The sequence below is a fragment of the Rattus rattus genome, chromosome 8 (genome assembly GCF_011064425.1).
Source record: "Rattus rattus isolate New Zealand chromosome 8, Rrattus_CSIRO_v1, whole genome shotgun sequence".
Classification (NCBI taxonomy): domain Eukaryota; kingdom Metazoa; phylum Chordata; class Mammalia; order Rodentia; family Muridae; genus Rattus; species Rattus rattus.
Window position 1 is genome coordinate 53,649,150 of NC_046161.1, and position 15,905 is coordinate 53,665,054.

Below are 15,905 nucleotides of genomic sequence, written 5' to 3' on the forward strand. Positions count from 1 at the left end.
TGTATATGTGGTTTGCTTCTTTGTACATGTGAGTACCTGCCAAAGTCAGAAGACCTCAGAGCCGACTGAGCTGGAGGTCAGTTGTAAGTTCAGTGCGTGTTGGGAGATGAACTCCAGTCCTCTCCAAGAGTAGCAAGCACGCTGAATGTCAGTATCATCTCCCCAGCTCGTAAAATATTTAATATAAATATAGTGCTCAACAACCATTTTCTTTCTGTCATCTGGCTTTAAACTCTTTGTGTAGCTGAGACTATCCTCATATTCCTCATTCTCCTCCTCCTACCCGCTTAGTGCTAGGGTTGCCGAACATGCTACCTCTTTGGAGTCCATACCTACTTTAAAAAATATAATTTAAAACTATTATTATCTATCTGTACATAGGTGTGGATGTGCATGTTTGTGTAGGCCACAGTGTACATGCCATTGTGTAGGAGTGGAGGTCAAGAACAGTTTGTGGAGTTAGTTCTTTGATTTCACAATGTATATCTGGGTGAACCAGTATCAGGCTGCCTACTAGGGGCCCTTAACCTGCAGAGTCATTATACCAGCTAAAGCTATTTTTAAAAGAATTATCATTATTTCATGTGTGTTTGGTGTGTGTATGTGGATACATAGGTGTCAGGCATGTATGTGAGAGTTTTTTGAAGTCATCAGTTTTTACTTTTATGTGGTTTCTGGGGATTAATCTCAGGTTTGCCAGGGTCCTGGTGAATTATCTTGCCATTCCGTAACAAGTAAAAAATACTTTTATTTTATTCATGTGTATGTATGTGTGCTTGTTTATGTGAATGTGTGTCTGTGCCAATGAAGGCCAGAAAGGGGCAACAGATACCTTGGAGTTGGAGTTATAGGTGACTGTTAGACCCCTGATGGCAGTGCAGGGGACTAACTTGTATCTTCTGGAAAAACAGCAAGCTTTCTTACGTGATCTTTCCAGCCCCCTAATAACTTTTTATTGATTCATGTGATGTGTTTTTTGAGGGGTCTTCTATTTTGGCATAATGCTCTTCCCCCATCATGTGTGTGTGCATGTGTTTACTTATTTTTGGTATTATTTTTCTTTATACTTACTGTAACACAAACTGGCTTATATTATATCTAGGCTTCACTTCTCAACCATTACTATCCATTCTAATTTTTCTTTTGTGTGTTTAATTCAAGACCTCACATATGATACTCTTTGGTGCTATTAAAATCAAACTTGGTATCCTTATATATTTACTTATAAATACTGCTGGCTTTCTGGCTTGTCCCTTTTGACGTCCTGTGCTGGTTGTGTTATGAGAAGATAGAAATGCAGCATTACTGTTTAGTAGATGTGTTTACTCTGTCTTCAGAGGAGAAGTTTAATGGGTCTGAATATATTTAAACATTACTTTTGCTTTGCATCTACACAGGGGCCTACTTAAATTAACGCATGGCTTACATTGCTTTTAACAAGTAATCTTGATATATATTTTCTTCCACCTCTTGTCTTAAGCAGGATTGCTTCACAGTGGAGGGAGAAGATTTGAGGCATGATTTTGAACGCTTACAATTGGCCATGGAAATGGTAGGATTTCTTCCCAAGACACGAAGACAGTGAGTTTTAAAATTTTTATCACTTACTGTAGTTTTATTATTTCAGGTAGTAAACAAAGCATGTTGTGTCGTTAAGAGAGCTCCATCTTAGTTTTTTTAAAAACATTTTTTATTCTTTCACAATTTCATACATGTATATATCTTTATTATATCATCTTTAGCTTTCTTGTCTTCCTTTTTTTCCTTCTATAACTCAACGAATAGAATTAGTATTGCTCACATAAGCATGGAACCTACCTGCAGTCACATCTATGAAGAAAAATGACTTCCTCTCCCCCAGTAGCCAGCCACCAGTTGCCAATAACTCCTGTGCTAGGGATGGAGCCTCGTGAATACCTCCATCGGCCATGCAGAGGTTGTTCACTGGCTTGATTTGCTCAGGTCTTTTGCAGGTTACCATAGATTCTCTGAGTTGGTGAGTTCAGTGACCATGGAATGTTCAGAAGACAGCATCTTGCAGCACTCCTCTCTATTCTTTGACTCTTGACCCTATTTTCTGTGGTGTATTTTGAGCATTATGGGATTTACACAAGTTTCTCTAGGGCAGAGTACTCAGTAGTCACTTATTCTTAACACTTTGACCAGTTAGGAGTCTGCATTGACTTCCCACTGCAAAAAGAATCTTTGACTATGGTTGAGAGCATCACTAATCTGTGGATATAACATATATTTAGAAGGCAGTTTGACAGAAAGTCTTTAGCAAAATAATGATAGTGGGTCCCTTTAATGAGACTATGACTGCTTAGTCTCCTGGGCCTTTGGCCATGGTTACAGTATTAGCCATGTATTCCTTTCTGTGGAGCAGGCCTCAGACCCATCAAAAAAAATGTCAGCTGTCTTCTTAGCAGTCATGACACTCTCTTTGGTACTTTTGAACAGTTCTATAAATGGCATCACTATTGCCTTAGTCATATTAAGGTTTGGGTGTCCTCCCTATTCCACTATATAATCTTGGTGAAGCTGATGAAAGCTAAAATACTTTGGTAAGATGTTTGTTCATAAACATTTGCATAGACCTTGAGGACTTCCCAAAGCTTCCTGAAGCTGTATATAGTAGATATAACTTAAAACTAATTTTTTATTAACAGCTTTTCATTTTCTATATCAGTGATTTTTTAATGTTAGGTTATACATGTCTATATGTAATATGTAATATTCTATGCATATTTTCATGATTGCTTTTATTTTAAAATTTCTTGATAAGTGAATTTAGCTCCATGATAAAAGTTCTTGTAACACAAGACCATAGACTCAATCCCTGGCATCAGTACCCTCAAAAATCAGTAAAACAAAACATAAAAACCACAAAATTTTTATACATGGTAATATAAGCAGAATGAAAATGTAAAAACTTTTTATAGGGCTGAAGAGATGGTTCCTTGCATGAAGTGGCTCTTATGGAAACATGGGAGAGCCAGTTGATATCCTCAAGAACCCACATGAGACAAGCCTGGGAAGCATGACAATCTCAGTGAATAGGAAGCAGAGAGGGAATTCCTGGAGCCAGCTGGATTGTCTGGAGAGCCAAGATGCAGGCTGTGGTTCAGCAAGAGACCTTACCTCATATGTGCCTTAAGGTGTTAGAGAGATTTTCCTATTCACACCTGTAAATTGGAGAGATGGCTCAGAAGTTAGTTAACCCTGGCTGTTCTTCAATTCCCAATACCCATATGACCCCTTACCTCCCATTTGTAACTCCAGTTCCAGTGGATCTGATGCCCTCTTCTGGTCTTTGTAGACACTACATGAATGTGTTACACAAATATACTTGTAGACATACACATAAAATAATAAGTTAAACTAAAAACATAAATAAAAGACACCTGCGATCTCATTTGGGCCTCTGCATACATTTACATGTGCATGCACTCTGTGTGCTCATACACACATGTGTACAGCACAGTACAGCAACATAAATATACCAAAAACCATTTATTTTAGAAAACAAAGTAATTTATTATTTAAGCAAACTATTTAAAATTAAAGCTACAACCTTGTCTTTTAGCAGAGGAATAATTTTTCATAAGTTTTATCTGTTTAGTTTTAGAGACAGGATCTTGGAGAGGATCTTTTTAATTATGTATTATTTAGACTATTTGAAAGATCTGAGGGTAAAGACCTGCCTTAGCCTCCCAAGTAAGTCAAACTCCAGACAGACACTTTTGTATCTAGCTGTTTTTAGAACTGTTTTTGAAGACTGTGTGGGATTCATGTTACATGTAATTTGTTTAATACTTAACATACAGTTTAAATAATGAAGTTTGATTAAAATTACTATTCTTTTGTGAAGATTAAATACGTCATACTTTGTACCGGTGAAGTTTTTAGGATTTTGGAGTGATAGCAGCTTTGAGAATGCACTCTGCAAACTTTAATCTGTGCTTTTATTTTCCTAGGATTTTCTCACTGCTCTCAGCAATACTACATTTGGGTAATATCTCATATAAAAAGAAGACCTATCGAGATGACTCTATTGATATCTGTAATCCTGAAGTACTGCCTATTGTCTCAGAATTATTAGAAGTGAGTCACTCGTTTTCAATCCTTATTTTAGATACTGCGTAATGTCTTATTTTTATTTTGTATATCCTTTAAATTGTAAGTGGGTTTATTTAGTTAAAAATGAATTTATTTGATACTATTTTAAAATAGTGTTTCCAGAAGTTGGAATCCCTTCTAGATCCCTGCCTTTCTTTACTTGTGAGTGTGCCAGCATCCTTAGGTCTGTGATTTTCTTCCTTGCCTTCACTTGCTCCCAATACATGTAATCCCTCACTTTTTGGTTAGGATGAATAGTATTTCTACTCTAGATTGTATAATGTGGGCACATGCCAATGTTGCTCTTTCCAATTTGAGATTTTTCAATAAAATTATGGTTAGATGATTTTACTTGAGGATAGGTATCTTGGTGAGTCAGAGAAGAGGTGCAGCTACCAAATTTTTTTTTCTTTAATGGCTTGAGGAGGCCTTAAAGGTCATGTCCCATGCTCCTTTGTACACCAGGCTCTTTTCCACTGTTGTTCTCAAGAGTTATGGAGTGTCGTAATTTCCAGCTAACTCTTCATCTTATAAGATTTACCCCCATCAGATTAGTGTTGTTTTTTTAGGCTCTCTCATCTGACAGATCAAGAGAATATATGAGTGTATTTTAACTGTGTATCTACAAAAAAACCTTTCATATGCAATCATTTGTGTCCTATATAAAACTAATGATTTCCTAACCATGTTTGTAAATCCATTTTTCATACTGTTATTCAAATTTTTCTCTTACATGTGTGTAAACTCCCCCTCCAACAGGGAAAGACCTTTCTTTTCACCTCTATCACCCATATACTTCTCACCAAAGGATTCATTTTATAACAGTATCAAATTAGCACCTGTTTCCTTGTGGGAAATGATTTTAAATTAGAAGCCAGTTTTTACAAGTGTTCCTTTTGGCTTGAGTTGTGAATTGCATTTGTTCTAATTGTTTATTCGCTCTTCATCTTTTCTTCCTCTTTCCTCTGTTGAGGTTGTTTCATTGCTGGAGTATCTCATCATGGTCTTTACTCCTCCTGGGATCCCTTTCTGCCTTATTTGTATACAGTAGTGCCCACTTTTGTGCTGAGTGTGTTTTGACAAATATATGAAGTCATGTGTCCACTGTTACAGTCTTACACAAAATCTTTTCACTGCTCTAAAATTCCTCTTCACGTTAGCTTGTATTTTTCACATGTAATATGATTGTAATTTTTGGAATGGTTTACTTTACTTGGTAGCATGCATTTAATATGCATCCTTTTAGGCCAGGTAGTGGTGGTGGTAGAGTGCACATACTGTTAATCCCAGGCAGAGGCAGGTGGATCTCTGTGAGTTCAATGCCAGCCTGCTCTACATAGTAAGTTCCAGGATGGCCAGGACTACATAAAGAGACCATGTGTAAAAACAAACAAACAAAATAATTCTTTTACTTCTGAGTAATACTTATATTGTGTGTGTATGTGCACTATAGTTGTTAATCAGCTTATAAATTGAAGAACTGTCTCACTTGTTTCTGGTTTGGGGCAGTCAGGAATAGCTTGTTTTTTTTTTTTGTTGTTTTTTTTTTTTAATTTGAAATTTCAAATAATACCTTTCGAATCTTGGTTCATATGTCCCTTCATTAAAGGTCTAAACTAATATATTGTGACTAGAACTAGTTACTTGTCCTTGGCATAATTTAGGTTAGTTTTTAGAGAAAAAGGTTTATTATTTATTAGTATGTGTCCATCATAATGCTAGAGTGCCATTTGAGAGCATTGGATGCTTCATTTTCATATCCTTAACTGCAGTGTTTATTTTTCTTTATATAGGACTGGTCATTGCTTATTAACTTTAATAAAATGATACTGTGATAGAAAAGGCTGGAAAAAAGGAGTATCTTTAATTGGAGCTAGATCCACTCATTGGAATAAATTTCTACCAACATGTAGAGTGTTGTATCTGTATCTGAAGGCTGTAATTTTGATGGTCATAGACTAGATTTCAATCATGCATTTCAGGTAATATTTTAGTTAACCATTTAATACCATGATAAATTAGGACATTGTACCTGGTGGTCATATTTTAAACCTAGACATAACTACCAAGGATTCTATTTTTTTTAAGGCACAGATTAAATTTTATTTTAGTACTATCAAACATACATACATGCATTCACACACACACACACACACACACACACACACACACACACACACACACATTTCTTTTTATAGTCTATTTGTTATCCCTCTCCTGGTCTACCCTCTGACAGTTCCTTGTCCCATTCCTCCTCTCCTGTCTCTAAGAGGATGTCACCACCCAACCCCTACCCTACTAGGCCTCCCCACTCCTTGGGGGCTCAAGTCTCTTGAGGATTTTTGTTTGTTTGTTTGTTTGTTTTGTCAGATACCAGTTAACAGAGGTTCAGGAAACTTTTTAAAAGAGAAATTCGGGGATTAGGAAGTGACCCAGCTGGTAAAATGCCTGCTATACAATCATGAATACTGAGTTTGGATGCACATACTCAAGTAACAGCTGGCTTGGTCATAATCTAGCATAACTCTAGCACTGCGAAGGTAAATGTGAGGGAGGATGGCAGGGCAGGAAAGGCAAATACTCCGAGCTTCCTGGCCAGTCAGGATAGCCAGCCAGTCAGTGAGCTCTGGTTCCATAAAAGAGCTTGCCTGAAAAAATAAGGTAGAATCAGGCGTAGTGGCCATGTCTTAAATCTCTGCATTCAGGAGGAAGAGGCAGATGGATCTTTTGTGAGTTCTATGTCAGCCTGGTCTACATAGTTAATTTCAGGACATCCAGAGCTACATAGAGATATCCTGTATCAGAAAAAAAAAAAAAAAAAAGGCAAAACAAAAGAAACTATGATAAGCAGAAATAAACAAATACCTGACATTGATTTCTGCCTTCTACAGCGTCTGTATACATATATACATCCACTCACACACCCTGCACACATGCACAGCAAAGATTCTGTACTGAAAATTATTTTATGTGTATAAGTATTTTACTTGCTTCTATGTATGTATACCACATGTGCGCCTGATGGACCAAGAAGATTGATTATAAGAAGATGTCAAATTTTCTAGAACTGGAATAATGATGGTTGTGAGCCACCACATGGGTGATCAGAACTGAAACCTGGTCCTCTGCAAGAACAAGTTTTCTTAACCACTGAGCTATGTATCCAATTTCCTCCTTACCCCCTTTTTATTTTTTTTAATAATTCAATCAGGTGTTGATGGTCCGTGTGTGGAACCTCAGCACTCGAAAGTTCACCCTGAGTCTGAAGCCAGTCTAGGCTATAATGTGAGCCCTTGTCATAAATAAACAGGATACTGTTGACCTCCAGGGTAAGAGTAAAAACAAAGAATCATCCTTATTTCAAAGTTTAATACTCATTTATGAAAATATATTTCTGAAACATAAGTACTCACTAGGCGTAGTCCTCAAATTTAAGGTGTACTCTTATCCTTTAGTCTGTCTTATCTTTAGATTGTGAAATATAGAAAAGGATAGAAAAGGATGTATGTAGATACATACATACATACATACATACATACATACAAACGTGTGTGTATGTGTGATGTCTGTGATGCTAGTGAGAACTTACGACCTTTTACATGCTAGACAAACTCTGTAAAACACTCACTCAGAAGCGTACATTGAAAAGAAACCATTTGTTAACTTTTTTTCTACCTAAGGTGGAGGAATTATGGTTAGTGGTATGCTTAAATTCTATTTTAGTCATGTTATTAAGATTGCCTGTGTATTTTCTTTGCATTTCTTAATATTCATTGCCTATTTCTGACTTTCATTAAAGTTTTTTTTTAGCTTTTCAATATAATTCATCCTCTCTCATAAGTCTTAGATATTGAATATACTATTCTACTTTCTAGGTTAAAGAAGAGATGCTATTTGAAGCATTGGTTACAAGGAAGACGGTGACAGTGGGTGAAAAGCTTATTTTACCATATAAACTGGCAGAGGTATGATTTTCTTGTGTTTAAAAGTATTTTGACTATTTTAGAATATAGGGTTTGTAGGGGTTTTTCCTTCCCTTTTTTTAAGTGAAGATGACATTAGGCAAAATGTATTAACTGGAATATTTTCTAGGAAAAACTATGAATTTTCCATACATTTGGAAGCTTAAAATTCAGCGTAGTTTTATAATTAAAATGTAATAAGATAAAACAAAAATTGTTACATTGAAGTTGGACACAGCAAGCCAGCAGAAGGAAAAGAGCCCAAGAGAAGGCATAAAAATTAGAGAACCACTCATTTGCATACCCAAGAATCCAGTAAAAACACCAAAGTGAAAGCTATAGAGGACCTGGTGCGGCCCTGAATATGCTGCTTCAGTCTCTACGAGTTTGTGTGAGCTTTGCTCATGTTGATTTACAGGACCTTGTTTTTTTCATTCCCATTGGCTCTTGCAATATTTCTGCCTCTTCCAAGGGGATCCCTGAGCTGTGAGGGGAGGGATTTAGTGAAGACATCCCTTTTAGGGCTGAGTGTTCCAAGGTCTGTCTCTTACTCTGTGTCTGGCTGTGGGTCTCTGTATTTATTCCCATCTCCTGCAGAAGGAAGCATTGGTGATGACTGAGTAAAGCATCGCCACTGATCTGTGAGTGGAGCAGTATTATTAGGATTCATTTTTATCACAGTGCTTTGTTTTGTTTTTTAAAACCAGTATATTTGGTTTTACCCTAGGTTCCTAGGCTCTCTAGTCTCTGGTTCTTAATCATTCATGCAGGGTTAGGTATGGGTTCCACCTTGTGGAGTAGGTCTTAAGTCAAATCAAATATTGGTTGGTTATTCCCACAAACTTTGTACCACCATTGTCCTACCATATCTTGCAGGCAGGATATCAGTGTAGATCAAGGGGTTTGTCGCTAGCTTGGTGTTTACTGTTCTCCTTTGGTAATGTGCAGAGTGCCTTCCTGTACCAGAGACTTAGTGTGGTTTTAAATAGTAAGCTTTCCTTTTTCCTCAAGCTATTTGGATAAAAAAAAGATTTATTAATTTATGTGTATGGGTGGTTTGTCTGCATTTATGTCTTAGTAACACATGTGTGCAGTGCCTATGGAGGCCAGAGTTAGAGATGTGTGAGCTGCCGTGGAGGGGCCAGGAACTGGACCCAGGTGCTCTAGAAGAGGAGTCAGTGCTCTACCCGCTGAAGCCCCTCTTCAAGGATTTTTCTTTCCATCCCATTGAACTCTGGATCTGGTATATATTAAATAAGTATTCTACCACAGAACTAAATCCCCAGCCCCTCTTAATTATTGTGTTTCACTTTAATATTGTAGGGCTAACACATGATAGATAGAGCTGTAAATGAGAGCAGTATTTCACCCCTGCGATTATTTCTTCTTTATTATTTTTCTTCAGTCATTTGCTGCTCATCATGCTTTGCCCTCTTTCCTTTTTTAAAAAAATTGATGGCCAGTCTTTTAAAGTTTATTTTACATCCTTTTTGTTTCTTATAAAATTCTTTCTTCTTGTTTTTTTTTTTTCCTGAAAAAACAAACAAACAAAAAACCAAAAAAACCCCAAACCCATGGTGGAACAAAGCTATTTGTGGCAGCTAAGAAGCAGTGCACACCACAAGAAAGGACTAAGGCAAGATATAATCCCCAAGACAGGCAGACCAGTGACCACTTCCTCTATTTAGGCGCCTTTTATTGTTCTTCCATGTCTCATTAATCCATCGGCGGAATTACTGTTTCCATTACCGTCCCTATGATATCTCTGCACGTGCCTGGTAGACACATACAGAGGTGTAATTTCTAACCTCAGCCATCATAAGTCTACTCAAGTTAGTAGTCAGTGTTAACTGTCAAAGGGAGGGAAATACGCACAGCATGTCTGTAAGGAATAGGATATTTGAGGGCCATGTTAGTCACTGAAGGCAAGATATGTTCAGAAGCTGTCATAGTCAGGAGAAGATGTTTGCTTTGTGTAGAGTGACATGCTATAGAAATGGAAATGGCAGGCCAGACTGTGTTACATAGGGAATGACTAAAAGTTACAGGGCTGTAAATATAGACTAATTTGGTATATATGGATTATTTTATTTTATTTTTTAAAGATTTCTTTATTTATTATATATGAGTACACTGTAGCTGTCATTGGACACACCAGAAGAGGGCATCGGATCTCATTACAGATGGTCGTGAGCCACCATGTGGTTGTTGGGAATTGAACTCAGGACCTCTGGAAGAGCAGTCAGTGCTTTTAACTGCTGAGCCATCTCTCCAGCCCTGGATTTTTTATTTTTAAAGATAAATTTTGAGATTTGTTTATATATATATATATATATATTAATTATATATTTTGAACTCAGGACCTCTGGAAGAGCCAGTCAGTACTCTTAACCTCTGAGCCATCTCTCTAGCCTGTTATTGCTTCTTAGTGAAATTATTACCATTACACTTTGCATTCATAATTCTTTCTGTGTGTTTTTGTAGGCTGTGACAGTGAGAAACTCCATGGCTAAATCTTTATATAGTGCTCTGTTTGACTGGATAGTGTTTCGTATTAATCATGCACTTCTGAACAGTAAAGATTTGGAAAAAGATACTAAGGTAAACATCTGTTGTATTATATTTTATCTGAAAACTGTTTAATAAACTGGTGAGTATTTGAACTTTTAAGCGATAGCATTATGTAGAGTTATATCAACTTAGTTACTTATTTCTTTATTCAGGCTAACCATTTTGTGTGTCTTTCTACACCGCTTCTCTATATATTCACAGGCTATGAACACTCTATACAGAGTTGTGTATTAGAAGTGGAAATAGAAAGAGTCAGATTCTCTGTTCTTTCAGTGTTTGCTTTCTGTATAGAAATCTCTTCAAATAGATTTCTGTAAAAATACATTTTAACATAAGATTTATTAGACTTTATCATTACATATTTTTTAATAATTATGTACAGTCCTTCTTAAAAAGGGGAACAAAAATATTCATAGGAGGAAATATGGAGGCAAAGTTTGGAGCAGAGACTGAAGGAAAGGCCATCCAGAGACTGCTCCACCTGGGGATCCATGACTAAATCAGACGCTCATAGTCAACCATTGAACTGAGAATGTGGTCCGGATTGGAGGAGTTAGAGAAAGGATTGAAGGAGCTGAAGGGGATAGCAACCCCATACAATACCAAACAACCAGAGCTCCCAGGGACTAAACCACCATCCAAAAAGTACACATGGACAGACCCATGGATATAGCTCCATATGTAATAGAGGATGGATGGCCTTGTTAGACACCAATGGGAGGAGAAGCCCTTGGTCCTGCCAAGGCTGGACTCCCCAGTATAGGGGGCTGTCAGGGCAGGGAGGTGGGAAGGGGTGGGAAGGTGGATGGGTAGGGGAACACCCTCATAGAAGAAAGGGGAGGGAGGATAGGGGGTTTATGGACGGGAAACCAGGAAAGGGGATAACATTTGAAGTATAAATTAAAAAAAATCCAATAAAAAATTATGTAATACAAGCTGGGCATGGTGGCTCACACCTTTAATCCCAGCACTTGGGAGGCAGGTGGATTTCTGGGTTTGAGGCCAGCCAGCAGGTCAACTGACAGAGAGAGTTCCAGAATAGTGAGGGCAACACACAGAAACCCTGTCTGGGGTTTGTCTCTGTCTCTGTCTCTGTCTCTCTCTCTCTCTTTCTCTCTCTCTCTCTTGCTCTCGCTCTCTGCGTGCGTGCGTGCGTGCGTGCGTGTGTGTGTGTGTGTGTGTGTGTGTGAAATTGTGATACTTAGTGTGATTTGTGCCTTAGATGATCTAATGAGAGAAAGTGTCCTTCTGTCTCATTTTTGCCCTTCTTTTTGGGAATGAAAAACCAAACACAGGTCATGCCTTTCTTGTTTCTTCTCTGAATTATTTATTTATATCTTGGTTGTATTTTATTTTATCTTCCTACCTTTTCTTTTTTAGAAGCTATTGTGAACATTTTGGAGACTTAGTTTGATGCATACTGTTTTCTCTCTTAGTTACCTTTTAAATATTTATTCATGCTGTAATTTGTTTATTTTCTCTCGATTAGATGTTTATTTTGCTATAAATTTTTTTTTCCCCCGGAGCTGGGGACCGAACCCAGGGCCATGCGCGTGCTAGGCAAGCGCTCTACCGCTGAGCTAAATCCCCAACCCTCTATAAATTTTTACTCCTCTGTTTCTGTTTTTTTTCCTCATCTTTCACTTATGCATTTATTTATATAAGAAGGCTTCTTCTAACCCATTATAAAATACTTAGTATTGTACTTTTAGAATTTATTTTTTTTAAATTGGAACTTTTGTTTGTTTGGATGCTTTGTTTTGTTTTTGTCTCTGTTATTTTTTGAAGCAGGGTTTCTCTACATAGCCTTGAATGTCCCGTAGCTCACTTTGTAGGCCCGAACAGTCTCAAACTCTTAGATCTGTTTTTGCCTCCTTGATTGCAGGGAGTAAAGGTGTGTGTTATCATGCCCTGCCTTTTGTTTGTTTTAATTTTTAAGTCAAGATATTGCAGTTTAGGCATGACTTGATTGTTATCCTGCTTCTTCCTCTTGAGTGGTAGAATTATAGGTATATGCTACCACACCCACCTCTGGTCTTAATTTTAATGTGACGGATTATATACCTATAATTTTAATAATTTCAGGTCCATTTTAATTTTTAATAGCCATTATTGCCTAGTTTGCTTAATCTGCTTAAAATGTCATCTTTATTGTTTAATCCTACTGACGCAAGGTAAAATTATTCTTACATTTAAAAAAATTATTTATTTATCTTATGTATATGAGTACATAGTCACTGTCTTCAGACACACCAGAAGAGGGCATGCGATCCCATTACAGATGGTTGTGAGCCACCATGTGGTTGCTGGGAATTGAACTTAAGGCCTCTAGAAGAGCAGTCAGTGCTCTTAACCTGTGAGCCATCTCTCCAGCTTCTATTCTTAAATTTTTTATAGTTTAAGTAGTTCCATCATTATAAAATTAAATCTCAGTCTTATTATTCAGTGAACTTATTTGTGAAGGACATTATTTCCTTCTATGTATCTAGCTTTTTCAGTAGTCAGAATTAAGTAAAACTCTCTTGATACATCTTCAAAATGTCTTTTATGTTCATCCTATTAGTTTGCATACTGTTCCTGTTAGCAACAGTGGTGGCAGGGGTGGGGGATTTAATTCCCTTTCAGAGCTAATGAGGGTTTTCAGCATTATTTATTTTTTTGACACAGTGTCCCTATGATGCTCATGGTGGTTTTAACTCAGGTTCCTCTTGCCTCTGCCTTTAGAGTAGTTTTTTACCTTCACATTGATTGATCGATTGATTGATTGATTGGTTATTTGGTTGTTTGGTTGGTTGGTTGACTGTTTATGTCTGTCTGGAGATCAGAGGACAGCTTCTGGGAGTTAGTTCTTTCCATGAGGTGGATTCTGCAGCTAGAATTGAAGTTGTCAGGTTTGGTGTCAAGTGCCTTTACCTGCTGAGTTATCTTGTGTACCTGCTGATTTAGTACTGAGTGCAAAATTCATTGTCATTGATATCAAATTAAGAAGAATTCCAGTTTTCTTGTCAAAACCAGAAATACTTTTATCCTGCTGATCTTTAACTTATGTAGCCTTTTGATTTTTCTCATACCTGTTGTTTCTGTTCCCTCACAGGACTTAAGAATGTTTGAATTTATTTGGGATTTCTTGGCTTTCTCAAATTATAAAAATAGCTCACTCACCCTGTACTTTGTGTATTTTGATATTGTAATGCAGAAATTTCATATGTTCAAATTTGTATTAAATATTTACAAAGAAAACAATTTAATTTGCCTATTATCCTTAAGACGTTAAGTTATGAGTTCTTAGATAGTTAAAAATATACAAATACACTGCTGTTGATGATGTCTCCCTCATCCCCTTTACCCCTAAAACCTAATCTCTTTAATCAGTTCTTGACAACTAATTGTTGTTTTAAAATTTGAGAAAAACTGGTAAACACTCATGTAAATTGCCATATGATAATCACTGTGACAGGAAAATAAAATTTTCTTTGATTGCCATTTTATATATTTTACCTTCTGTTACAAGTCAGTTTTCCTAAAAATTCATGCAGTTCTAAGCCCAATGATTTATAAATATCCATATTTCTAAAAATATTTTTCAACAAATTATATGGGTATCATTTTAGTTACTATTTCTAAACTTAACAATTAATTTTTAGTTAGACATGCTTGAATTTATATGTGTGTGTGCGTGTGTGCGTGCACATTCAATGCCCACAAAGGCCAGAGGTATCAGATTCCCAGAAGCAGTAGTCACTATGATTTTTCAGTCACCTGATGTGGGTGCAGGGAAAAGAACATGGGTCCTTTGCAGAAGCAGTATGTTCTCTTAATTGCTGAGCCATCTCTCTAGCTCCTAAATATGCTTCCAAAATTAAGATGAAGTATATTTTCCCCTTACAGTGGTTTTATATGGTGATTTATATCAATGATTAACAGATTGCTCTATATTTTATTTGAATTCTGGAACCAGAACCAGAACTGTTGCAGAAAGGAGTATTATTTTATTACTTGTAATGTAAGTAAATTTGAGACTTCTTTTTAAATTAAATTTCTCTTGTTTTACAGACTTTGTCCATTGGTGTTCTTGATATTTTTGGGTTTGAAGATTATGAAAACAATAGTTTTGAACAGTTCTGTATTAATTTTGCTAATGAACGTTTACAGCACTACTTTAATCAGCATATCTTTAAGTTGGAGCAAGTGAGTATCTAAGTATATAGTTACTTAAACTTTTGAATCAATTTCATTACTGTTTTCTAGCCTGCATTTTGATTCAGACAGTGTGGTGGTCATGACAAATTAGAGCAGAGCTTTTCATCCACGTTATACAGAATTTTCTATTTTTAATAGTTGCCAGATGCATCTGTTAATTTGTGTTTGTTTACATGTATCTGTGGATGAATCATGCATGATTTTTAAGGGTGTTGTATTTTTGTTGCTATTGAGTGTGGTTACTTATTATCTTTAGTGTTTATTTAACTGCTTTGGTCTCCACCTCTTATATGAGATCAAAGAGTCTTGAGGAGCAGAGTGTAGATACAAAGTTGTTTTCTGGGGCTGGAGATATGGTTCAGCAATTTAGAGCACTTGTTTCTCTTGCTGATGACCTGGATTCAGTTCCTAGCACCCACGTGGTACCTCACAATCATCTGTAACCTCAGTTTTAAGGGATCTAATACCCTCTTCTAACTTCTCTGGGCACCAGGCATACATGTGGTACACATAAATACATGCTGGCAAAACATTCATACACCTAAAATAAATCTAGAAAGTAAAAATAAATAAACCAAGAAAACCACAAGGCATTTCATATGAGAATCTCAAGATTGATTAGTAATTAGTTTTTATTACAATTATTAGAGGGACGAGGACTCAAAAGATGTGGGGGTTTTCTCCAGATTTAGTTTGAAATCAGTTTTAGACCCAGTTTATAACCTATACTTTCAGTTTATATAGAAATGACATAGGCAACTATAATAAGATTTATCATAATCAACTTAAGAGAAATGCTAATTGAAATCAAATGCAAAACCCAAAATAATTAGTAGGTCTACTGAATAATTTAAAAAAAAATTCTGGGGTTGGGGATTTAGCTCAGTGGTAGAGCGCTTGCCTAGGAAGCGCAAGGCCCTGGGTTCGGTCCCCAGCTCCGAAAAAAAGAATCAAAAAAAAAAAAAAATTCTACCAGCTAGTTTCTACAAATTAAATGTACATAAATGCTATAATAAAGTTAATGCTCTGAATGCTAATTTAAAAATTAAAACT

General features: G+C 36.5%; 1 protein-coding gene across 4 annotated transcripts in view; it reads left to right on the forward strand.

Annotated features, from left to right (window-relative positions):
- Myo9a (myosin IXA) overlaps positions 1 to 15,905 on the forward strand; it is a 191,584-nt gene that overhangs the window by 60,441 nt on the left and 115,238 nt on the right. For all 4 annotated transcript variants that reach the window (XM_032909329.1, XM_032909330.1, XM_032909331.1 and 1 more), the window contains exons 7-11: positions 1,484 to 1,581; positions 3,978 to 4,104; positions 7,995 to 8,084; positions 10,566 to 10,682; positions 14,706 to 14,840. In XM_032909329.1, the coding sequence (XP_032765220.1) occupies positions 1,484 to 1,581; positions 3,978 to 4,104; positions 7,995 to 8,084; positions 10,566 to 10,682; positions 14,706 to 14,840 (567 nt within the window). The remainder of the gene's footprint in view (positions 1 to 1,483; positions 1,582 to 3,977; positions 4,105 to 7,994; positions 8,085 to 10,565; positions 10,683 to 14,705; positions 14,841 to 15,905) is intronic.